Below are 25,382 nucleotides of genomic sequence, written 5' to 3'. Positions count from 1 at the left end.
TCGTTTCATAGCGATTCGACGACCCTCGAGGATGCGGCCTGTAATTTGGAATCCTGAAGAAGGGTTTGAGAAGAATGGTTCTGTTGTTAACGAGTTCGGTCGGAATATGACAAAGGGCGAGAAACGTGGCTAACGTGGGACTACGTGGGCGCCTGCGAATCCATTCCCTGGTTACCGAAACTGTCCGTTTGCAGTAGCGAACCGATCATTAGCGAGCATGAGCCGCACGATTAAATAAATGATACGGCATTCTTTCTGCGAACTGGTCAACGGCCGTTATCGGAATCGAGAGAAACCGTGTGTCGTTCCCATTTCGGGAGGGACTCGTTTTCGTAGCTCGGAGGATTGCTAGCAAATGCGCAAATTCTCTTTCTAGTAGAGACAGGCGGAGACAAACGGGAAAGATCGAGTATTTCTCGTTTGCATTTGCGGCGCAACACTCGGCTGACTCTCGAGATACGCGGCCGATAAACGTCCGGGGGAGACAAATGAATATCGAAAATTGCTCGTAAAGCTGTTACTTTGTTTGACGAGGCCCGGGAAAAATCGCACGCCGGTTCATTTATCCTATACGCGCGATTGACCACGTCATGGAACAAGTATCTAATAATGTAACTGAGTTATCTACGATAGAAGCGAGTACTCGCCAGTGAACAAACTTATAGACGGTTCTGGAAACTTGGAATAATATTTTATATACCAGCGCGCTCGCGATTATCGTGTTCGGACGCTTTTGGCCTAGACGCTTAGAGAACTATGTTTCACGAACAGACTTAGGTATAACTGCGTTTCGTAACTACGAAACTGCCCTAAAACCTTCGATCTTTATGCAAGACGCGACACAACAACAAAATTCCACTAGATTTGCAAAGTGCGATACTTAAATTTATCGCTCGTTTATCGCGTTGACTAGATTCAACGTATTAAAATTAATAGGAAACTATAGCGTTTAAATTTATCGACTACAACTAACCGTTATATTAGAATCTAGAATAACGTGTTGTAAAGTCAATGAAAAGTGACAGGGCATAGTTACCTGTAGAAGCCGAAGAACTAAAGAACGAAATACAGCACGCGTAGGTAGAAGTCACTCGATTCTTCGAAAAGACGTATCCGTTACGAATTGGAGTTTTCGATCTTACGAAACGCTGGCGATACAAAAATAGCTGCCTTAATGGTCGCTGCTATAAACCTTCCGCGGCTCGGAAGATATTACAACGCAATTAAAAGCGAGGCCTAAAAAGTGGCTGCAGTTTAATTTCTTGGAGAAAACACCTGCGTTGCTGACATCGCAAACTCGCCTCGACTGCGTTACCAATTTATCCGTCAATCAAAGTCCACCGGGCCCGAGCAACTATCGAATTCTACTCGATTGAGATTTCCGCGGAGAACCAATTTCCTTAGCTATCCGCTGTCGCTATCCACGAAGAAACGATCATATTCATGCTGTTGGATAATTACGACTATTCGCGACGAACACTCTTCATTATCCAGAAGTGTTTTGATCAACGAATGCGTTGATGTCCCGAGATCGATTCTACGTCTTCTTCGTCTTCTTACGGTGTTCGACGAACCACGCCGAAGAACGGGACGAATCGCGGATGCCACGAGCGACTGCTGCCCAACGAGTCGCATCTGTTGTCGCTGCAAGGGAAAACAGAAGCCAAGGAACGATGATTGGAAGGCGAATATAAGCCGGACAAGCGGACAGCGAGATCGGATCGAAGCACGATCCATGGAAAGTTTAAGGTGGTCCATGCGACCGATGGTTCGCGCGAGTACGTGCCACTTACACGGGAGCTTGGATCCTTGGTTCTTCGATGCGGTCACGAAATTCCTCGAGGCCACGAATTAGCGAGAAGCCATTCAGGCAGCCATAGCGCGAGTCATGGAGGCGAACTGGAAGGGCTCCACGGTCTGGCGACCGTAGCACGCGACACCATATGGTCTCCCCGATACCCATGACCCCCCTATGCACAAACACGCCTTCCTCAGTCGCTCGGAAAGATACGACCCGAAAGATCTTAACCGAAATGGACGACGGAACGATGCAACCACGCTCAACTTCCAACGAAAACCCGACCAGATAACGAACCGAGAAATACTTTTTTACGAGCGTGTAGAGAAACGTGGAACGACCGCGGTCACACTCTGTTCTGCTTTCCTCCGACCGCTCCGTTTACGATAGGTCAATCGTCGTGAACAGCAGATGAGAATCGTGGCTTCGTTCGACGAAATGATTTCCTCTTTTACGTTTCACTCGATTCGATCTCGTCGTCTCCCAGCTAAACGTAATTGCTCCCCGTTTCAGCTTCTAGGGTGGTACGTATTCGTATTTCCAAAATAAAAACGAATAGGGTTTGCGCTGTTTTCTTTACACAGACACTGTACCATGATACACCATGGTTCGGAAACCCCGGAAGAAAAAAAGTGGGGCCATAGTGTTGCGGTGGCAAAACTGGACGATAAGTGAAACTCCCAGTGGAGCCAGCGGGAACACGGGTTACGGCACCCTCGAGGACACTAGAACGCTCATATCCTAATAGAAACGTAATCGCGTAGTCCTGCACGCTGAATAAATTATTAGCAGGCTTACGCTACGGTCGAGGGTTCGCGTAACACACCATATCGCCTGGATTAACGACGATCTGCACCGTGGGACAGTCGAGGATTTATTCGCTCGTGACTCTCCACTGCTTATTTATTATTATTTTGACCCCATTATCCGTTATCGTTTCGCGATTTTTCGCCAAGCATTGTTTCACCAGTCGATACCTCGTTTCGCGTTAAGATAATCACCGTATCAGCCATCGCGTATTCACACTTTTTTTCATTTGCCATCGTCCGCTAAAGATCACGGACACCGTAAAATCGTTCGCAGACGTTTCGACGCGGCTTGATTAAAAATTCCGTACATTTTCTAGCCTCGATATTAGCGACAGCTAGCGATCAATCGGATCGATGATCGGAATCGTAATGATTGATCTTATTGATCGGCGCTGAAACGGCCGCGTTATCGCACTAATTTCCAGGGAAACGTAGAATCGCGTGAGCAGATATTTTTAATTCCCGGTGACCCTGAACCTCCGCAAACCTTCAAGAAACTTCAGATATCTAGCCTGTTCGATAAATTATCGATCGAAACGCTATTACCAAGAAAATTCGTTACGTAAACAGAGAAAAGAAACGATTTTTATCGAGTCGCGATCAGACCAAACGTGTCATTCGCGATACAAATTTTTTAGCACACGACGGAAAGTCGATCTTTCGGCGATTGAAAGTAATCGACGTCGAGGGAGAGTGAGAAAACACCATCCACGACCCTTTTCCAACCCCCCGTCGATATATTTACCCCTGTTTGCCGGGTAATCACGGAAGTGGTAGTTTATTGACGCGGCTACGATGTGCCTGGAATCGAATAGACTCCGAACGATTGTTCGACACGAGCCGCGAAAGAGAAAACCTACAGATAAGAGAAATTATAAATCTCGAATATCCTCGAATTTATCTCGCGATAAATCATTTAGGAGGATGCGAAAGAAGAAGGATCTAAAGATGCGCGACAGTGTGTTTGATCATCGGGAAGCAATTTGTTTTAGCCTCTTTTTCTTCGCGCTCGAAAGGAGAGTCACGAACGCGCACGACAAATATTTAACGCCCTCCTATCAATCGATATTATATTCCATTTACCGAAAGCCCGGTCTCTCGCTCGCGTACGCGTGTCGCGTTTTCGAGGTTACCTTCGCAGAACTATTACGCGGTAACCGGCGAAAGTATTCCGACGCTTCTACGATCTTTTTACGAACGTACAATATGACGTGATTTGCACGAAACATGCTGAAATTTTGCTAGCGCCAAGTGCTAGCATTAAGAGCGTTCAAACGCATTGCCGAGTCATTATAGCTCAGCCCGCTTTACGATCGATTTATTATCAAATCGAAATTCCGACTTTGACCAGATTGTAATCCGAAATCCGTGACGCTTAGATATCCGGAGCGACCACATTTTATTATCGCTGTTGTTGTTGTTATTTGTTTCTTGCGCGGAAATAAACTCCTATGAAAGAGCAAATATAAAATACAAATAGCGAAGCGAAAACTTTTAATTTTCCCTTCCTCGGTCTTGCAAACGATTCGCGGTTCGGCAGTGAAAGAGCGAGATAGCGATCGGTGAGAAATAAAAATCGCGACGAAGAGGCCATTCGATGGATAAAAAACGAGGGGCGTGTGACCATCGGAGATTAGGTTCGTGAGAAACGGGCTGCAGATCTCCAAGTTTTAACCCGAGCTGGACTCTTGGTAAAATCATTATACTCTGTAACTCTGCTCGTAAAGATTACGATCATGAGCATTCCCCGAGATCATCCGAGCGTCTTCCAAGAGTCGCGCTCGAGGAACCACGTACTAAAAAAAAGAAAAAAAAAGGGTGGGGAGGCAAAGCGTAATTTACGAGCTAACCTAATTCTATCGTTTTTCCGACACGGACTTTTATCAATCGCGCCGCTGAACTCATATGGTTCCGATACGTTCGAAGCCATTATCGAATCCCGATGTCGGGACAGGAAACACATTTACTATGGACTGGCATGCGTTTATCGAATCTTTTTCGAGTCACTCACCCAGTGCTGCGTTGTTACGACTTCGCCATCCGCTCCATCGAGGGCCTGTTAAGTAAACGAACACGAGATCAGTTCCCATTCCGAACGTTCGAAAAAAATGATTTCACGGATGCATCGAAATGCGACGAAGGAAATTAGTACATGCAACGCGCAAGCTCGAAATTTCGCGGTTCAAAGGAAAATAGGATTCTCCTCTACTTACAACGAGATGAAAGATACTTACGTCTTTCTTTCTCTTAACGGCTGCGGCACCTGAAACAATCGAACGATACGCTTCGTTTTTTTTAGCATTCTTTTACATTGCCATCGGATACAGAGAAAAAGGATGAAACTGACCGGCTGTCGAATTTGGTAGTCGTGCTCCGTTGCTGCCGGTAGGTGCTGCAGGGTTAGCAGCGGGGGTGGGCGTCCCCACGGAGGGCGGTACGCCTCGGCTCCCAAACGGAAAGTACGGGGAGTCCGGGGGGTAAGTGGCGCCCTCGACACCTCCACCGCCTCCGCCGCCGCTATTTCCGCCACCACCCCCGCCGCCCCCGCCTCCGCCTCCACCTCCACCTCCCCCTGGCCCCCCGCCTGGCCCTCCTGCCGTCGGACCGAACGTTCCTCCACCATACGTCTGGGAAATCAACATTTTTTCCTTATTCCCATACCGTTACCGCCGTTTAACGCTGTTTATTGTCGTTTATCGTGTCGTTCGAGTGATCTTCGACACTGCGTTGCATACGACCGTGTAGCGTAGAAAGGGACGAGGAATATGCAAAGATCGTCGGAACGATCGGATCGATTTCCATCGATCAGGATTAGTGGAAGAGACACGAGGAAGAAGGCAGTCGAAGGAAGCCAATGGAAGGCGACTCTACTAAACCTATCAAAATCAATACTTCTTATCAGGCATGGTTTAACGACTGCCGATTAGATACTATTCCCTGGTGCCGTAAAAAAATCTCTGCTATCTCCGTTTCCTCGAACAAACCTCGTCAACCATTCGCATGCATACGATTTTTTTTTTTTTTTTTTTTAACGTAATAAGCCGAAGAAGAAATTGCTTCGAAAACGAGATTCCGACATTTGCTCAACGACGAGACCCGCAAATTTTCTGACGCGGATCGCCACGAAACATAGACAGTAATTACCGACAAAGGAAAGGTCGTCGAGGTGAGACAATTGAAAATGTCGGAATAATCTGTCGAGGCTGGATAAAAGACTGCGGGCGCAAGGTCGACCGTTTACTACTTACGAGTTTTGTAACATCGACTTCTGTTTAAAACGAACATCATTTTCCAACATTCCTTTCCCAAATGAAACTCGTGCTTCGCGTAACTCGCGCAAAAAACGCTTCGCTCCGATCGTTCTTCCAGAGGCGTAACTAATTACCGATCGCCGCGAAGGCTACGCGAAGGCAAAAGAAATAGATGGGCAGTAAGCCGTGGAAGAAGGAAGTACGAGGGACTTTATCCACACTCCGGGATAACTTTTCATCCGAGCTCGCTTAACCCCCTACGACCTTCCTCCGTTCCTTTGTTCGCTAGAATGTATATATTAATATATGCGCGTGTTCGTGTGTGCATGTACACGTACATAAGCGTATAAATACATCGTCGCGAACGAGGGAGAGGGTAAGTGATATTAAAGCCGGAGGTTGACGGCGCTCAACCCTCGCGAAATTGGGTAATTCTTACTTTCTAGACAAAACGAACTTTCATCGTTCCGTGAATTAATGTTTTGAAAAAAAAAAAAAAAAGAAGAAAGAAAAAATCGTTTCTCCTAATTTGCGAAAAACCTTGCGCGACGTTTTTGAAAAAGTATATACATTTATTTTTAATAGCTGAAACTACGAAAGTGCGTGGAGATGATTCAAGGAGAACTTTTTAAGAACGCTTAACGGATGCTGTTCCCTTTGTTACCAGGATTTAAAGAAATTAAATCCCGGCTTTACGGATAAGCTACTGGCAAGAGAGTGGCGTACAGTGTTTTTAGGGGAGAATTTCAAAGACGATGAGAACCGCTTCCCAAAAAATATTACTCGGGATAAAGTTTTGGGATTACGTAGAGGGGTACTCGTGGGCGCGCCGCGAGAGAGAAGAAGAAAAGGAGTAACTTTTTCTCGGATAAATTTGCCTCTACGACTGCAATAATTATTGCGCTCCTGTTTCTTACGTAATCCTGCTTTATCTTAAGATTCGAGATGGTCAACCGTGGAGGGGAAAAAAGACCTTACATTCACCCTCTGAACATCATCCAGTTTCCGCTTCGCGTTTCAAGAATAATCAACGAGTAACAACAAGAAAGGGAACGAGACTTACCATCCCATTGTCCATCGTGGGGCCATACGGCGACTGGAAGCCTAATTTTTCTGCAACAGACAAGAAGCCACGTTAAAATCCATTCGTCACGATCGAAACAATATTATAGATAATATAGGACGAGTTTCATTGTTCTATGCAAAGTAAAGTTTAAGATTAAATCGTAAGACGTTAAGGTTTGAGTGACGCGAGCAACTCCATCTTGCTATAAATTTCGCGTGGCAATTTTTCGAGGCTCGGAGTTTAGGTAACTCGCAATATCGATAATAATACTAGAAACATACGTTATTTCCAGACGCGGTACCGACAAAAAGGGGAGCGAAATAAGACGAAGACTAAGCTCTGATGCCGTAGTGGAACGCGTGGCAAGCGGAGTCGATGCAAAATTAATGCCGGGCATAAATTCGCGCCCCGTCTTTATAAATCAAAACCGCGATCGCGTTAAGAATCCAAGCGGGATGTACGCGTTTTCCGCGTTGCGGCTGCGACGCATGCAGAATAAACAACGAGATAAACATTACGAGGTTTCCGCAGTCGAGGCTTCATCCGTTATTAATGCCCACCCCATACACACACGTACACACACACACACACGCCTACAGACAGACGAGAACGTGAATCTACGTGCGCGTATCTTGCACAGAATTTACGAGCATCGGCTGGATTTACCGGTCTCGAAAACTACCGCGCAAGAATTCCGATTAATTTTAATTCAACGATATTTTAACGTTACACCCTATTATTGCGCAATTCGATCGTCATCCCTTCGAGTTGCCCTATACGCTATGTGCATAAACGATCCGAGTAACCTCCGATCGACCATCCTCGAACGTGAGATTTGCCGACGATTCGAGGACGTATGTTAATTATTTCAAGTAATTTATCTAGCGATTCAGAGAGAAAGAGAGAGATTCTCTTATTAAAGTGGTAAAAGCGGAGAGCGCAGCTAGTTGATAACTAGCCGAGAAAAGGGAATGGTACAGAAGGAGTATATCATATTACAGAGGACGGATATAGCCGTGCGTAGACGATAGGGCGAGTGTCCGACTATGCCACGATCGGCCGAGGTAACTATGAATCCTAACAGTTTCGGCTTGCTCGTGACATGTTTGCCGAAGCGTGCAGTACCGAGTCTGCAATATCATGCATCAAAGTACAAGCTAAACCATGGTCCATCGTGTCATCCTCAGAGCCAGTGCAAGCCAGCTCGACCGTTATGACGTAGTGTTGAGCACCGGGCCTTCGTGTCACGACTAGTTCGTCTTCCACGCTGGCTCCTGCCGGCGTCACCTCTATCGAATATTGCTCGATGAAGAATTACTACGGATTCCGCTCGACGAGATTCCGGAGTTGCTGCCCTTGTCCGACTTGCCGACCAAGTGTGTTTCACTCGCCATGGAAACAACGTACGTGCCCCTGTTCCTCCACGATTTACAGTATTCCATGCCGGTATCGCTATTAGAATCAAAGATCACCGGTGCTAAGATAAAGACTACCGGCAGAACAGTAAATAAGATACCATTGTGGCGAACCATCGAACCCCAACTGGCCGCTTCGTGCCACGCGTATCCTGACAGACCGCAGCAGCGACGTCGGAAAAATTACAACGATCCGGCAATTTTCCTAAATATTATCTTGCAACGTATTGAATTAATATTACGATAAAGAGATATTACCGTAAGATAGTGTTATATGTAATATAGAGAGATACCGCGGCTCTTGATAAGTGTTTTGCGCGGTGATCATCTGTTCCACGTGTGTCGTACGATTACGCCATCGCAGGACAAATTCGCGTATACTTTCCTCGACGATTGCCCGAATCAGATCAAACTGTTCTCGCTAGTTTGGGGTTAACGCATACGTATATTTTATTAACGTTCATGTGCTGTCGCTACAAATCCACTCGAGTGCCCGCATATTCTAATTTTATACTACCATTTATATAGGATAACGTATGTGTATTATAATAATATAAATTCACTCGAACGTTGTGTCACGTTCCCACGTATCTTATCTACCAAACGATTAACGCTTTCCTACTTTGAACTCTAAATACGAGAAAGGGAATGCGAGGATCGCAGAAAGAGGGAACGCGAATGTCGGCGGCGAATTACCGGCGCCACAGCCGGCCACTGGTCGCCACGATACCATCTACACGGATTTCGGCCGACATCAATTCGGCATTACAGCTCGCGAAATGCGCGACACAACCTCGAAAACCACGCGCCACGCCGCGTTGCGCGCGGCGACCAACGATTTTCAGCGCGCGAGACACGACCGCGATTTGGTGGTCAGCCTGTTCGGCGTCGTATATCAGCGCGACACCATCGAATTAGAATTACCTAAAATTATTTTCCCCCGATCACAGTGTCGTTACCTCGCGTACATCCCTCTGCAACCACTCTATTCTATTTTACTTGTATAGATTCCGACGCAAAAATCTATGGAGGAATAGAGACCAGAAACGAATAAGGATACTCATCTACGAATTTTATTATATTTTTCCCCTCTATCTCGAACTTACAGTCGGGAAAAAAGATAAATGGACAGGTAGTGGGAATGAGTATCAACGGTGTTTCGTGAAACGCGGCTTCTTTACGCAAATGTATAAATTTTCGATGATTTACCGAATAACTGCGTATCGCTGTTTCGCGAATTCGCCACGGAGTCGCATGAAAGAGAAAGGAAAAAATATCAGCGAATATTACGTGCCGCGAAAATGCCAGCCAGCGTTTCAGAGTTTTGACGATCTCGTAAAAAAGAGAAAAGAAAAAAAGCGTGCAACGACTAAACGTTGAAAAGCAAGCGCGGACGTAAAAAAAATGGTCGTGAAAGACAAGGCACCGCGAAACGGTAGAGCCGCGTATCTGCGTTTCCCGATTCCGGAGAAAAGCAGCGAGAAAGGTTTCCGCGTTGAACGTCCAAGTTGAAGCGAACCACGCGATACGACTGACTTATCGTTCGTACTGATCCACCTCGGTAAACCTCTAGACGTCAGCATCCGGTTCTCATCTAGCCGATAGAACGAAGTGAAATTAAAGAACAGGTGGTAAAAATGCGGCTTCGGCCTCGCGAGACGGGTTAACGAAGAAGAGTTTAATCAACGAGGCGCGTTCCTTCCATATAACGCAAAATTTCCATAATCTAGGGACGTTCGAGGGATGCGTTAAAAGATACGATTACGCGCTCGATCGAACGTGTTCAACGTGGACCAGAATTAAGCGACTGTACTTTGACCCCGGATTCCAGCGACAGCTTGACCCGACCCTTGATTTTTTCCCTTTTTTCGAAAAACGATCGGTCGCCTGATCAGCGTGGGTACCTTGCTGCACTCTGACCAAACTCCGACCAAAGGATCCTTTTCGTTCCCACAAGCAACCGATACTCGCTTGAATCGCGTCGTCGCTGAAGCAGCAACGCGCAACTTTTTGTCGTTGCTGCACGTTCCAATCGGCGCTCGACGAATATCGACTCGTAGAAACATTTTGCTCGCGTTGTTGAAAATGAATGAAATGTTAATGAAAGGAACATTTTGATTTTGTCTCGGTTTCGAAACGACGTGTGTTCCTAGCAACAAGTTGTCTACGCGCAAATGTAAACTAGAAATAATATCGATCATCCGAAAAATAGCAACGTGCGTTGTAAAACGATCAGCCAACTTTACACACTGTAGAAACAATTGTTTCCGTCGCGACGATTCTTAATTTTCTGATCTTTGCCGCTAGCCACAAGCAGCAGCATTTATTAACTCGTGGCTAGCGACAGAAACACGAAGAAAAATTAAGTATAGTCGGGTAAGAACCAGCGATTCTTTCATGAAACGCGAAACACTGGCAAAAGTTCGTCGCTGTCTCAGCGAGGAATCACAGCTTCGTGAAGTAGGACCTCGAGCAATTTGCCTCGTAAGATCGAGCGGAGAAAGAAAGCTGCCCGAAATCTGGTCGATCGAATTTCTAACGTGTTGTATCACCACCTGTTGAGAGCACGATTAAAGCAAACGTAAATGAACGCCGAGAAAAATGTGACGGCGAAGCTTGTAAAAACGGTGAAAGAAATAATGAAACACCTGCGCGCCTTGGAAAGGCTTAATTCGATTATCTCCCTCGAATAGTCGCTGCATTTTTTTACGCCCGCGTGTAAATTTTAATAGTCGTCCTCGACGTTTCGTGACGACGTTTCAAGAAATCAGGATACGACTGACATTCCCAAAATACAAGATACAGCGTCTGACAAAAGTATTCGAATACTTGTAGAAACATTTTACGAATACAACGCGTGTATTACAGGAAACAGTTTTGAAATTTCATTCCCACGATAACGAAACATTTCACGATTGTATTAGACGAATGTTGAGACATATCTGAAAATACAAAGTACACAAAATATACCCATAACCCGATTACTCTGAGTAAGAGATTACTCTGCGCTTATTATACGTTTCAGATATCTATTCGTGCCGTATGCTAATTTTTCTACTAGATATATGTACATTTGCACATAAGCGTCCTGAAATAGTTGCAACTTCCGTATAAATTTTCAGAATCTTCTCAAGAATTCTTCTTTTCTTTGTCATATTTGCAGGACACCCGATACATATACCGCCACAACGCAGACCCACGCACCCCAACGAGCGATTTCTATGGGAGAATTCGCGTGTGTACCATGCCGGTGCACGGTGCCACGCGACCCAAAAGGGTGTTCCAAGTTCCCGCAGGTAAGCAAGAGAAAGCGAGCGAGCGAGCGAGAGAGAGACACAGGCGGACAAAGAAAGGGAGGAGGGAGAAAGAAGAAGGGAGGAAGGGAAGAGAAAAAGAAGAAAAAAGAAGTTCGCGGCCAGCAGAGAATAGGGAAAGAAGAGGAAGGGGGAAAGGTTTGCCACCCTTGGGGCCCTCGACCCCAATGGTAGAGGGGATACGTACACCAGAGGGAGGAAGAATAGAAGACCAGCAGAGAAAGAGGAAAAAAAAATATGAAAAAGAACTCAGGTAGACACTGGTGCTCAACCGAACCGGCGCTCTGACTCGAATCGAATCGTTCCATCGATCTGCGATCCTCTCTGTTTCTCTCTGTTCTATCGCAACGACGATCTAACGCTACTTAACACGCGGATCTTACGCTATTGTCTTGAAACTTGTTCGGCTTGGACTTGGATGAAATTAATATTCGAAGGAATTTTTTATGCAGGTTTTATATCTTCGAGTTTCCAAGCTGTTTGCAAGACCAGAATTTCGAAAGCTCGCTCGCAAGGCCACAGTGGAACCAGCGTAGTGAAAATAATCGGAAGAGCGTGTGCATTATACTTCTACGTGTAATATCGCGACTTATTCATCGGCTCTGAAACCGCAGTGTATTATGGGTGTATACGGTTATGTACACGGATAGGAAGAGCAAGGAGCCCGCGAATGTGAGCGAAAGATATAGAAATTGAAGTCGCGAAACGCGATGGTCCATCCAGACAAATTCTTCGAGTACCGATGGACTTCGCGGAAATACTTCGCTCAGGATCGATGCAGACGAGCCACTTTTTCTCGGCAGTTACTTGTTACTATACGGAGAGCAATGCACGCGTAGCAACGAAAGAATACTTATCGTCAGTTGTGTAAAAATCGTGCACATACATGCGATTGATAGAAATATAATCGAGCCTGCATCGATTCTTATTCGACGTTCCAATTGCAACGAAACTAATTAAATTATCCCTCGTATATCAATCAGAGCAGGTGAAATCCGAATCGGAGAGACCGATGCATACCATCGGGGCGAGTATTTTGAAACCGTTACTTTCCGTAGCGGAAGATAGCAGGAGCAGCAAAAATTTGGGATAAAAAGAGTAGCAAGCCAGCGACCGGTACGTATCAACGCGAAGAGTCGAATCGAGCGTACGATTCGCGAGAAGGAGCGAGGCTGGCTCGAGCGTGATATTCGCAGTCTGAGGAAAGGAAGCGCTGCAAGAAGAAAGAACGAAGGGAAAAAGAAAAAGAGAGGGGTAGAAAGAAAAAGGAAGAAAAAAGGGGACCGTCCGTTGCGGCGTTTGGATGTAAACGGAACGGCGAAGGTGTATTTTGTAGAGGAGAAGGCTGGCTGCCACGCGACCATGGGCATCATGGTGGGGATGCCTTGGTGCCAACGGGCCCCGCGGGACCAAGAGGGTTATGGCTCCGGCAAAAGGGACCGAGTGGAAACGGTGAGACATGGACAGCGAGTAGGAGAGATGGAGAAAGAAAGAAGGAGGGGAATATAGCAGCAGCAGCGGCAGCTGTCGCTGTCAGTGCCCCCCTTCGTGTTACCCTAGAAGGGGCCCACCGGAGGACAGTGGCGCAGGCCACGGGGGCTCCAGTGACTCTCAAACGTTATCTTTTTAATGCATTGGCACCAACAATCACAAATATCTGGTTCCTTCTGACCGGAACTGTCTCAGCCTTGGACGGATAGCGATAAGATCGTTCGAGTACCGATAAATATAATTTTTCCAAAAAAAAACATATTTCTTTGCTGTTGTTCTTACGTGGAGCACCACATATGATTCGCGCAACCCACATAACCGAAGTTTCTCGCTGTAGGCAACACATCGTTCATTTTTCTTAAAGTTTCTTTTTCTCGAACCGAACGAAAGTCGGGGAATAATTGGGAGAAATAAATTGATGGAGGAAAACGATATATTAATCGAGTCGTTCGTTGAGCAAAGAGGGGGATCTCTCTTCTCAGAACGCCATCTTTTATAGGTGTCTTTTACAGGTTTATAAACATTGTAAAACTGTACCAAAAATCTCTCTTGAGTTTTCTCGAAATTTCGATCTTCCTCGCGATCAATTTCTACTTCAATTTGAGTTCTCTGGAAATGTTGACCTAAGCGAAGAGCAAGAAATAATCGAACGAGACTGATAGAGGAAAATGATCCGAAATGTTCCTGAAATGGATTATCCGTCGAGGGTATCGTTTCGTGAATCCCTTTTGTTCGTGTTCCTTGGACAGAATCCAATTCGATGTCTCCGTAAGAAAAGCAACGATAAACACGAACGACGTAGCTTAGGATTTTAGGTGCCACTTTCCAATTTATGAATGGATACGCAAATTCATATTTTTGTACATACAGATAAAAGATATCTTATAGATCATTGGTACAGATACTTTATAAATTTGTATATTCATTTACATTCTCGCCTAATTTTGCACATATATCAGCAATCTATTCGTCGGTACGACGAGTATGAGTACGTTCGTTCAAGGTATAGTTGCCTAGAAAAGCGAATGCTACAAATTTTTATACATTTATGGGGTATTTAAAGATGGAGGAAACCTGTGTAAGGTTTCTGCTTTCTCCGTTTTCATATAAATAGGAATTTGCATAAAAATTCGCGGTCTGACGATAATCGTTCGAATATTTTCGTGGGGCGCTGTGTACAGAAGGTAAACCCAAAATGAAAGATAGGACGCATCCACATTGGCAAGATTCGCCCGACAATCGTGAGTACAGACGAGAACAGGTTCACGGTTTCCTACCGGACGATCGAAAATGGTGAAAACGGGTAAAGTGCTGGCCGCGTAAAGTAAAATCGCGTGGAAAAAAGGTGGCAAAGGTGCGTGCGTGTGTACGCGCGCGCGCGCGAGCTCGTGCCGCCCATGGCACGTGGCGTACACGTGCTCCGATTTCGTGCTGTCTCTCTCCCTCTCGCTCCAGTTCTCACGGCTAGGTTAACCCGGGTTTTCATTCACGGGTTCACGTGAACCAGCACGGCACAAGAGGACCACCAAGAGTATTAACGTTCGAGGCAGGAGCAGATCTTCTGCATCGCCTCGGGCTTGCGTTCAACAGGTGAGAAGCTGCCGCCATTTTCGCCTTCACGTTTTACCAGATCACGCGTTCTCACGCGCGTTCGATGGTCTTTCCTTTGCTCAGGGTGGAATGGCAAGGGTGCCTTATAAACGACGATAGACGGAAGAGCTATTTCTTCTGAGAATTGCTTCCCACTAAATCGACGGAGCCGAGGAATGAGAGAGGGAGGGGGGACGAGAGGAAGAGAGAGAGAGAGAGAGAGAAAGAGAATCGAGCGGAGGATGATCAGAGGGAAATTACAGGGCAGACGAAGTTCGATGGTCGAGTTTGACCCGTGGTACCTCGCGGTCGATGAGACTGGAAATTCCGAGGAATTTCGTGAGTCGGGGGCAGGCCATTGAACGTCGGAAAGTGACGCTGGTCGAGGACAGTGGCACCTGCCAAAAAATCAGAGCCCCCTTTTCGGCTGTGGCGCCAGGAGCCGAATGCACATTTGTTCGAGCCCCGGTGTCGCGTGTACGCGTCTATATATGCCGTATATATACGCGTACGTATAGGTGTGTACACGTGGGCCAAACTTAACGAAATCTGGCCAGATGTCTATTCCGAACCGTGGTGCAGGTCGGCGCCGTACAGACCCACCAGCGGCGCGCACTTGCGTGCATTTGTGCGCGAGCGTGAATGTCTGCACACGCGTTCGACCAGCCAGCTTTTCGCCGATTACGCGCGCTCACGATCTGTTACAGGTGGCATCGCTCTTCCTACCCGACTTAAATCGGCCTGCGATCAATTTCTTCGTCTCCGCCAGTCTCGTTCCTTTCTTTCTTTTTTTTTTTTTTTTTTATACTTCTTTTAGAAAGCGGGGCTACTTTTGGTACCTTTACGACGAAAACAAGTATACGCGGATCGAGGATCTATGCAGCGATACGACTTTGAATTGTTAATCAGAAGAGACTCGATTTCTATGCTGTGTGTGATAGCGGACTGCAGTAGAACATGTTTGTCGCGAGTTATACCCAGATTTGATTTCAATTCGTTTGCCGTCACGATTTATCTCTCTTTGTCGTTAACAGTTAATAATGAAATTTAACAGCGTGCAGAGGTTTCTGGTCAGACAGATCTTTCACCTTCGCTCTATTGCAAAAGTGATGTTTCGTGGAATTTTATAAAGAGAAAATGGAATATTTCAGAGAATTTTAATTACAAGCGAATTCCGTTTACGTGGACTTTTAATTATCCAAAGCTCAACACATACCGTGTGAATGAAAAATCATCGGCAATAAGGAGAATCGACGAACTTCTGTTATACGAATTTTACTTGTCCTTTTCGACGTACAAACTAGTAGATCTATCCGATGAAACTTTTATCGTTGTAACGATAAAGGAGAAAGGAAGTTGAGAACAGTGAAGCCTACGCCAATGAGACAAGAGGATAGCAGGATATGGTACTCCATAGGGTGGTGCTTTCAGTCAAACTGCTAAGAGACTCTCTAGGACGATAGACCGTCTTTCCAGAGAACGTGATACAACGTGTATCCGTGGTAACCAAGAAACCAAGGGAAACGTTGCACGATTTTGGAGACTTTGAAGTTCGAATCGGAGATCTCGGTTCGGGAACGGCTGATCGGCGAAAGGGAACGACATGCGCCAAATATAGAGAATCGTCGAGAATCTTTTTTATCTGTCCAAGCTCCTTTCGGTAACCCAGTTCTCGCAATGGCTAATGGACTTTTGCTCTTCCCCGTGGAACATCGCGAATTTACCAAGACCAGTCGACGGCCACCGAGAGAGAAATACAGAAAGAGCGGAGACACGAGATTGTTGGCGCGTTACTCTCGAGGGGAAGATACGGAGGGAAAGAGAAGGAGAATGGGAGAGAAGCGAAGAGTTTCAGGACGATGGCGTTTCACGCTGTGGCAAATTCATATCGACCATAACGGGAGCGCGGCGAATGGCGGCGTATGTTCGGTAACGAGGGACTTGCATTAGTCAGGAATTCGAGTCGCACCGTGCACTCGCCCGTTTCGCCAACTTCTCAAACACCTTCGCGTCTACTCTCCGCTATCGAGCCAGCTAATCTAGTTCAGCAGCCCGAAAGTAAATCTCCATGCTTCGACTAACCTTCGACTCTGCCGCGTTCTTTCCTTCGTTTTGCATCTGGTCGCGTTTCTTTATCGTTAATAATCGTCTTAAGCTTAAAGAAGGCTGCGTGATACGCGTGTTTTCCCATTAAGCGAAAAAATAGTGCCTCGAAGCGCGAATACAACGATTTCTGCAACATTTTAAGATTCGCCAACACGATCGCTGATAAATACGCGTCTTTATATTGCTGTTATCTCGATGACCTCACGATCGAAAGACGCACATTCACCCTCGAACAAAAAAATACCAGTGCATATTGAAATTACTCATATCGTCACAATATACTAGTATCATCCTATATACAAAGTGTTACGACTCGTTAAGCATTTTATCAAAGCGCATTTTTATCCTGCTCGCAGCGAGACGATAAAACCCACAACAACCAACAATATCTACACAGATTTCGCGAAGAACGCAAAAAGAGAATCCTCTGTTTCGAGACGCAATAGATGCAAAGAGAGAGAGAGAGAGAGAGGGGAAGAGGTCGGAAAAATCGTGATGAATCGAAAGGTCGAGCTTAAATGATTACAAATTTTTCGCTAGTGATAAAGCAAATAATAAAGTTGAAGATAACGTACGAAAAGATCTCCGCGTGACCTATCGACACTGGTGTCGCACGCGCGTATAATATAATACATCGCCGACCATAAGTATCGGCACACCTACCCAATTACATTCGACGCCGAGACACCGACAAATTTTACTTCGTTCGATATTTTACATTACGGGAACCAAGTTAACCGTCTTACGTTTAAAGGGCGTTGGCTTACTTTCCGAGGCGACCGTATCATTCGTACAGACGTAACGAAATAAGTTTCGTCTCGTTTATTCGATTCTTTTGGTAAAGATACGAAATTGCATAAAAATCCACGGCTTATTTATAACGGTACAGCTAGAAAATAAAAGTAGCGAAAAGCATTCGACTTACGCTAAATGTTTATAAGCGCGTTGATATACTTATGGCCGACGCTGTATACTATGCGTTGGCTGTATAATATACGTTTCTGGCGTGTAAATGGAAGAGAGAGGGAACGAGCGAACAAAGTTCGACGCGGACGAGGAAGAAACGATCGAGATCGGGAGAATACACGCGTGCACGACGGTGGGAGGATGCTCGTTGGCGGAGAAAGGGATTCGGACTAGGGCGTAGAGGGATGAGGGGTCGAGGGCGAAGAGGGGTGGAAGCAGATGCTCATCGGGCCCCTGCTGTAAATGTAGATTATGCTCATCCTTGATTTGTGTGTGCGCGCCCGTACATGAAACGCACTTTGGACTTGGCCTTCCCTAAGAAGAGGATCGAAAAGTTTCGTAGCCGAACCACGGGAAACTTTTCCCTGATTTACTTTCAGACCGGACAGCTTCCGGAATTGGAGCTACCGAAGAATAGCACTAGAATCCCGCATCCTCTCCGTGAACACGGGCTTCGCGAATGCTTCGTTAACGAGTAACGAGTTGTTCGAACGTCTCGAAGAATAGAGCGCGCTTCGCTATCCAAGAAATCGAATTCGCCAGCTTTGGAAACACCTACGTATACGCCTTCCGATCGTTTAATTTAATAAATATTATTCCGCGTACGCGATATTAATTAATATTTCTTAAGTGGTCAAAAGAGGCTGATAGAAATAATACATTCGACGTCAAAAATAAATAGAAAGATAGCTTCGAAGCGAAATCGATCGACGACGTATCGAGTTTTAAAATCGCTTCTCTATCGCGTTCAGAAAAATTGGAACAACGTAAATTTTCGCTAATAACGTTAGTCGAAATATGCGAGACGGTTCCGACGGTTAACGTTTATCGCTTCAACTTTTTAAATTTTGTTATCGATTTAACAGATCCATAGTCTTTTTTATTTCGACTTGATAGATCGATGCGCAGCCATCCTCGAATACTCCGATTGTCTTCGGCAACGTACGTACCATACAGAATCATAGCTGCTAGAGGAAATTGCAGGTCGCATTTGGGAGTCGTATACGTTTTCATTTCCGCAGTTACGAAATCATCCGTTTATCCACTTGGAGTACCATCGAGAATTTTCATAGGCGAGCCATTGCGGTACCGAGTCGTGTGCGAGGCGCGTGTGCGACCAATAAGCAATGCGAGAGCGAAGGAGAAGGCGGCAGGAAGACAGGGATATAGGGGGAGTGAGAAAAAAGAGAGAAAGAGAGAAAGAGAGAGCAAGAGGCAGGTGCATCACGGTGACACTCCCTCGATAATTCTCCTGAGAGAGAAATAAGGTAAAAAGGGAAAAAGAGAGAAATCGAAGGGTCTGTGGGGTGGAAAGAGAAAGGAAGAAGGAGAGCTAAGTCACGAGTGTTGTGTCTGGAGCTCGTTTATGGTTGTTCGTTCAAACTCTCGCTCTGGGGAACGAGAGAGTTTCAGAAATGGCGCTCTTGGGTCAGATCAAATCAGCCGCGTTTCCCTGCGAGCAGGTATTCCCTCGTAATACTCGCAAGTCGCGCGGATTCATCGTTACAGTTTACGAGCTGAAACAGATTCGATTTTCCACCCATCACCGAGATATCGCACCGCGTTTCTTCGTACCGAAATATCGATCCCGGACAAAAACATTGCGATCGGAGAAAGTTTAGGGACCGTGAATGAGAGTCGAGGTAAAGCTTCGGGATCGCGCACTGCTCCACCGAAACAAGCGAAAGAGTCTCGATAGATGCGCGTCGATCCAGATATCTTTACTTTCGGAGTTGCAAGCCTCTTTCGACGACGAATCGGTAATATCAACGATTAAAACAGTCTGGAATATCGAGAGATAAAAGTTTCAAGATCGTAAAAGAACGTTTCTGAAACACCCTGTACGTTGGTCAACATTGAATAATTAGTGCTTACAGAAAGTATTTCCTCCTAAGTAAACGTATCGTGGACGGTGAACGCTTTATCGTGCCGCAGTTTCCCGAAACAAACTCCGCTTCAGGTAAATTTACTCGTGAGTCACTGTCTGATAATTTTAGATCGAATCGACCATTAAAATCTACGCTCGTGTTTTCGTGGCATTACGTGCAATTTTGCCGTTTGCCCGTCCTGTCGTGCGAGAACCTTTGAAACGTATACATATGTATGTACAGTCCCATTAACGAACAAAGATAGAAACGCTTCGTCCAAATGGAAAGAAATATCTGTGGAATGTACGTTGGAGATTCCCCTTTATTTTTAGATACCCTTGCACTTGAACGATCGAGCCCTGACCCTTCGGATATTAAAACAATGAATGAGAATTTGTGGCCTGAATCAAATGCTAGCTGCTCCTTGAGTAACGATCGACCAACACCATGGGACTGCCTTTAATATCTACCTACCTGCATGTATCGCGTAAGATTAAAGTAACGAGACAAGAACAACGAAATAAGATAAGAAACGCGACCGTGTTCCTGTCTCAATAAAGGTAAACGTTATTATTACCGAAAACGCGTACACTATTTTAATAGCTGCAAAACAAAAAAAAAAAATCTGCGCATCATTCCGATCGATTTGATAGTTTCACTGCTAACGAGGCTGATAAAGTATAAAAACTCGAAAGAATATCTGGAACAAGGTAAACGATAATTTCATGCTGGTAAAGAAGTTTCAAGTTACTGGACTTTAAATCGTATGAATTCAGGTAACTGGTCTAATCCGAACGAGGCTTTATATCAAATCGTATAGAATGTTTCCAGTCAAAGTGGCAATCGTTGAAATTAACAGGGACGAAACGAGCAAAGAATTAACCGGATTGTTGGCAATTGGCGGCCGCCTCGTCCGAACAATTGACGCTTAACGAACCCGACACCGTGCGCGCTTAAACATCGGGAATATAAATGAGTAAGACGACGATCGATCCTAAACAATCGACGCGATATTTTCGAAATTATTCGGACCGCTCTTCAAACATCGTGTAAAACTCGACACGCCGTTCGGCCGGCGAATCGTATATCTAATCTCCGATTAAATACACGAACTCACCGCGTGCATCGCTATATCAATCTAACGCGGCTCGTCTAACAAGAGAAAGAAAAAACGTTTAATTTGGATAGTCGATCCTGTATACGTAGTATATGTAGATACTACGTGCGACACGAAACATTTCGTTACCGACTAGGAAGCGCATTTGGTCGAGGACAACCATGCACCACCTCCAGCGTTTTCCAAACAGCATCCACAAGCTAAACAAACAACCGAGACTCGGTTTACCAACTATCCCGAGCGACATGCAAACAGTCGACTTTACAATTCCCTTTGAACAACAATTTTCGGAATGATTTCGTGGCCGACACGACCGACCAAACCTGCTACCCTTATTAACCTTATCGCTGATAAATCAAAGCTCGACAATGTCACCATATTAGATATAAATTTCGAAAACAGATAAGAATATTCGAACACGAGCGTGATCAACATCGAGCGTCGATAATATCGTCGGCGTTCGATCGGACAGACACGTGCTGGAATTGACGTGTGTTAAAACTGGCAACCAGCTTCTTTTAAATACAGTTCGCGCAACGACCACGGCGTAACGATGCTCCGAATTGTAACAACTATTTCTTTCTCGGTCAACTACGTGAAAAGGGAAAGGCGAAGAGAGAAAAAAAGAAATGAAAAGAGAAAGAAAGGACCGTAATTCCCACCCTCGAGAAGTCTTTCGAGGCTCTGCGCCAGCAGAAAGATTCCGATTTATGGTCTTTCTTATATTATGTTCGAGCGATTAACCTCTAACGATTGCAGCGGCGTCGGCGAGAGGACACGTGGTACATGATCGGGTCTCGACCGTCTCGCCCAATCGGGGGCCAACTTTTGAAAACGAATCTCGCCAGATCAACGAACGTCGATGATACGCGAAACGAATAATAATGCATTGATGTCTAACGTTATTGTTTTCGGTATTAGCCGTACGAACGCTTTACAAATGTATCACAACGGTTTCGATCGACTGTTGCACATGACAGCGAGCGAGAAAGCGACGAGTCTCCGATGTCTAGGTTATGTCGACTATATTTTCGACGTCTAGTACGCCACACGGACAATATGCGAATAGTATTGGAGTTTAAACGAACGAAAGAACAATAATAGCGATACACGAAGCACTAGGAAGAGAAATGATCTCTCTCTCTCTCTCTCTCGGGGGGTTAGTTCACTACGACGGGGCAGCACTGTCCAAAGCACTGACAAGCAAACCAAAACACAGAACGGAGCGAGTCAGTCGAGAGAATCGTCCGGCACGTATCGTCGATGTGATCAAGAGCTCGATCGACCGAAACACAACACTCGAATTCTTCCTAACCATTTGTAAAACGATTCGTTGACACAAGGGAACCACCAAAAGCGACGCTTGCTGTATTTAATGCACGGTGCTCTCGCAGAAGACACTAGACACAAGAGACTCCGTCGCTCTATTTTCACACGGTACACGCACGACACAGAATTCTCCTGATTCTCTGTGTTTAATGAGTATTGTTTCAGTGACTGACGACACTCACCAGGATGCTTGTTGGCGATCTTATTGAAGCAGTTTTGAAAGACCTCGTAGAGATGCATCGGCTCGTCGTCGCTGGCCGCCATGTTTTCACGAGACGAGAAAACGAGTGGACGTTCGTGGTTGAGGCGAGTGGGGCACGGTTTCGCGGTGTGGCCGCGCGTGGAGTCACCCTCCTCCCGGAACGGTCACGCACACTACTGAACCACGCCGCCTCACCGATGCGGCTCTTATAGTTCATCAGTGGCGCCACTCTTTCTCCACTGACTCGCGCCACTGTCGCTACGCGGCTGCTTTGAATATCATTCTTTCCTCTTTCGACACCTTCGCAAAAATATGTTTATCGTTAATCGAACATAATCGTTACTTCTTTGTCTTTCTTATTGTCTAGTAATTCTCCGATGAGCGGGAGAAAGAGTATAAGAGAATATCTTTTTTCGTGAAAAATTATTAAAATTTGAAAATAACTTGTATCGTTTTCTTCACCAGAATTTTTCATTTGACTTATATTTGTTTGACCGAGCATTTATTTTCAACAAAGTGATTCGAATTAAGCAAAGATCGTAAGCAAAAGGCAGCAATATCGGATAACGTATTTATCCTGTTTTAATCAAAATTTGGTTTATACTCTCCTTCCTGCCCGCCCATCGGAGAACTGATCCAATGATTATTCGTTTTCTATTTTGTTTTTTTTTTTTTTCATTAATCTACGAACAATCTAGTCTTAAATAATAAGTTTAAGAGATTGAAGATTAAAGATTACAGTCCATGAAAACCTAAGGAGTTCGGGCATACGGTTGCAATGAAAATTTTTATTCACATGTTACGAGTACAAATAATTGTACAGAATAAAATCTATAGGTCGGACGTATGAAACGTATAGTTAAGTTAAGTTTTATTATAACGATATAATAATATACGGTTCTTTTCGTGTCATCGCGTATCGACGGAGCGTTATTTGCATACGTATATACATAAAATAAAAATTCTAGATTGCACTGAATGTCATCGTTGTTAGAGATTCTAAAATATATAAATAAAGGAGTATCTAATGTCAGTAACGTGATTATACGTGCGCGTACTTCTTACGATTTACGAGAGAGATATGACAATGATATCGCGTAATTTTCGACGTATCGAACTTTAGTAATGTCATATCGTATTTTTAAACTCCAGCAAAATCGGAATTTTGTGGAATCGGATGAGATATGTCCTCGTAATCCTGTCGACCAAAGCCTAGAATAGAAAAACATTCATAAAAGTTTGTTCCCCACCCCCTTCAAATTATGAGCCACATGTACAAAAAAGGCAGTACGACACAGTGCATAGTTCAATATGGTTGCAAATAAAACGCCTGTACATTGTAAACAGTTTGTATCGTATCAAGCATTACGTTCACAAATACCGTCATAAACAAAGTAGTGTAAACTGTGCGACATAATATGCATACTTGAAACAAAAGATGTCATGCACCTACTCAAAGCATAACTTTGTAGAAGCAACGCAGGCCTATAAAACATCTGTATCCAATGTATTACTGACCCATTGCAGGACCTGTAGTAAACATTGTGGATAGACATCCACCTCTTGCTTGGCCTATTCGTAGAAGATATACGCTTGTGACCATGCGAACAATCATGTTTATGATCATAATTGTTGCACTAAGCGTCTCAGATACATCTACAAGTTCGTGCGATCAGATTGATATATCTTCTGCGTAGGGAGGTTAATCAACGATATAATTTATCAAGCTTTAAGTGTTAGTTTTAAATCTGATAGTAAGTGGCACCAACTTACACATTGATGGGAAATAGACTGCTAATGTTACTATGTCAAAAAAAATGGATAGTACATTTATAAAAAGTGCCTAAAATATATAATTCTATTACAAACACTGATCTTACCAGAATCATAAAGTATATATGAATGGCTAAATGCTTACAAATTGCAGTGGTTCGTCTGATTCAATATTGTGAATAGCCCACAATAAACAAACGAAGAAAAGAAAATTGTAAAACATTACAGACCTTGGGCACCAATGTCCCTGAATGCTCCTAGAAATCCATTGTTCAACTATGTAGTACAAATATGACATTCCATACATTGCGGTACTTTACAATACTTTCTAAATTGCAGATTAGTATACAGTAAACAAAAAATTTATTCTTACCATGTTACTAGGACTAAATGAATTGCAAATATCACCTGAAAAAATCCGACAAGATCATAAAAAATGATCTTAAAATGCTAAATAAGTAGAGTTTTCTAGGCAACGGATTCTTGACAATGCAATCGCGGTATTGCAGAAACCGCCTTGATAATACGAGAAACTTGTCAAACAAGTTATGGAATTGTTTCATTGCCGTGCCCTTACATAATTCTATTTCACTCTTTAGAAAACATGCATCGTCGAAAGGAACTACGGTGAAGCCCTCGTAAAATGTAATTACACTTTTAGGAGGTTATCCGACATCTGTTCTCATAATCGGAAACATTGAATATCGAAGAGAAATCGTCGTAATCGCTCGAGCGGAAAGCGATAACAAAGCGAAACGAGAAAAAGTCAGGAATATGACGTGCAACGAATAGGAATAAAGCAAATGATCTCAAAGTAGAATTATTCAAGGAAATGACAAATCGAACGTTGCTTTAAACGATATTTACCTTTAAAGGGTAATGAGATATACTGGATATGTCCGGCATTCTGTAAGCTTTCAAATTTTTCTCGAACTTGATCTAATACCTTGTCACGTTCTTTGCTCCTATGTTGACTAATCGTTAGCTACTTATCAGTCGAGACACGTTTGTTATTCGTCCACGATTGTCAAAGTATTCTCAAACTTCACCCTTTTTCTAAACCTTTTATCAATGCAACGCAAAACGGATACTGCGTAGCGATACACCTCCGCTTCCAACGACATCTAGCACAAACCTGCGATCTGAGCGTCATCTATAGAATGCAATACGTACCAATTATTTGAATTTAATATGTATTAATTAAAAATTTGTTTATGTTTTACCATTTTACATCATCGGTTGCAAAAGATATAAAATCTAATATCGTTAATTAATAAAAGCAACAAA

General features: G+C 44.4%; 3 protein-coding genes across 12 annotated transcripts in view; 1 reads left to right on the top strand and 2 right to left on the bottom strand.

The window, feature by feature from the left end:
• LOC132913214 (uncharacterized protein DDB_G0283697) overlaps window positions 1-25,382 on the top strand; it is a 320,416-nt gene that overhangs the window by 199,675 nt on the left and 95,359 nt on the right. The window lies entirely within an intron of this gene.
• Window positions 1-25,382, bottom strand: part of LOC132913217 (transcription factor 12) — a 111,587-nt gene that overhangs the window by 85,523 nt on the left and 682 nt on the right. For all 10 annotated transcript variants that reach the window (XM_060971350.1, XM_060971351.1, XM_060971353.1 and 7 more), the window contains exons 2-7: window positions 24,963-25,248; window positions 22,303-22,622; window positions 6,922-6,971; window positions 4,955-5,234; window positions 4,842-4,870; window positions 4,619-4,663 (exon numbers count right to left, since the gene is read on the bottom strand). In XM_060971350.1, coding sequence (XP_060827333.1) covers window positions 4,619-4,663; window positions 4,842-4,870; window positions 4,955-5,234; window positions 6,922-6,971; window positions 22,303-22,384 — 486 coding nt within the window. In that variant the 5' untranslated portion in view covers window positions 22,385-22,622; window positions 24,963-25,248. The remainder of the gene's footprint in view (window positions 1-4,618; window positions 4,664-4,841; window positions 4,871-4,954; window positions 5,235-6,921; window positions 6,972-22,302; window positions 22,623-24,962; window positions 25,249-25,382) is intronic.
• On the bottom strand, window positions 23,091-24,402 carry LOC132913599 (uncharacterized). The gene is made up of 4 exons (XM_060972031.1): window positions 24,241-24,402; window positions 24,096-24,165; window positions 23,841-23,978; window positions 23,091-23,534 (listed from the first exon to the last, which is right to left on the bottom strand). Exons 1-4 carry the CDS (start codon window positions 24,400-24,402, stop codon window positions 23,464-23,466), a joined length of 441 nt encoding a protein of 146 aa, XP_060828014.1. The 3' UTR covers window positions 23,091-23,463.

This window comes from Bombus pascuorum, chromosome 13 (assembly GCF_905332965.1).
Source record: "Bombus pascuorum chromosome 13, iyBomPasc1.1, whole genome shotgun sequence".
Classification (NCBI taxonomy): domain Eukaryota; kingdom Metazoa; phylum Arthropoda; class Insecta; order Hymenoptera; family Apidae; genus Bombus; species Bombus pascuorum.
The sequence above is the reverse complement of the archived record's forward strand: the minus strand, read 5'-3'. Positions and strand labels throughout refer to the sequence as shown.

Bases quoted from the DNA above. Each gene is read 5' to 3' on its own strand.
- LOC132913599 (XM_060972031.1), bottom strand. From the start codon at position 24,402: ATGTATGGAATGTCATATTTGTACTACATAGTTGAACAATGGATTTCT. The intron at 24,166-24,240 runs GTAAGCATTTAG...TATATATTTTAG, and splicing joins CAGACGAACCACTGCAATTT to GCACTTTTTATAAATGTACT. The intron at 23,979-24,095 runs GTAAGTTGGTGC...ACGAACTTGTAG, and splicing joins AGTCTATTTCCCATCAATGT to ATGTATCTGAGACGCTTAGT.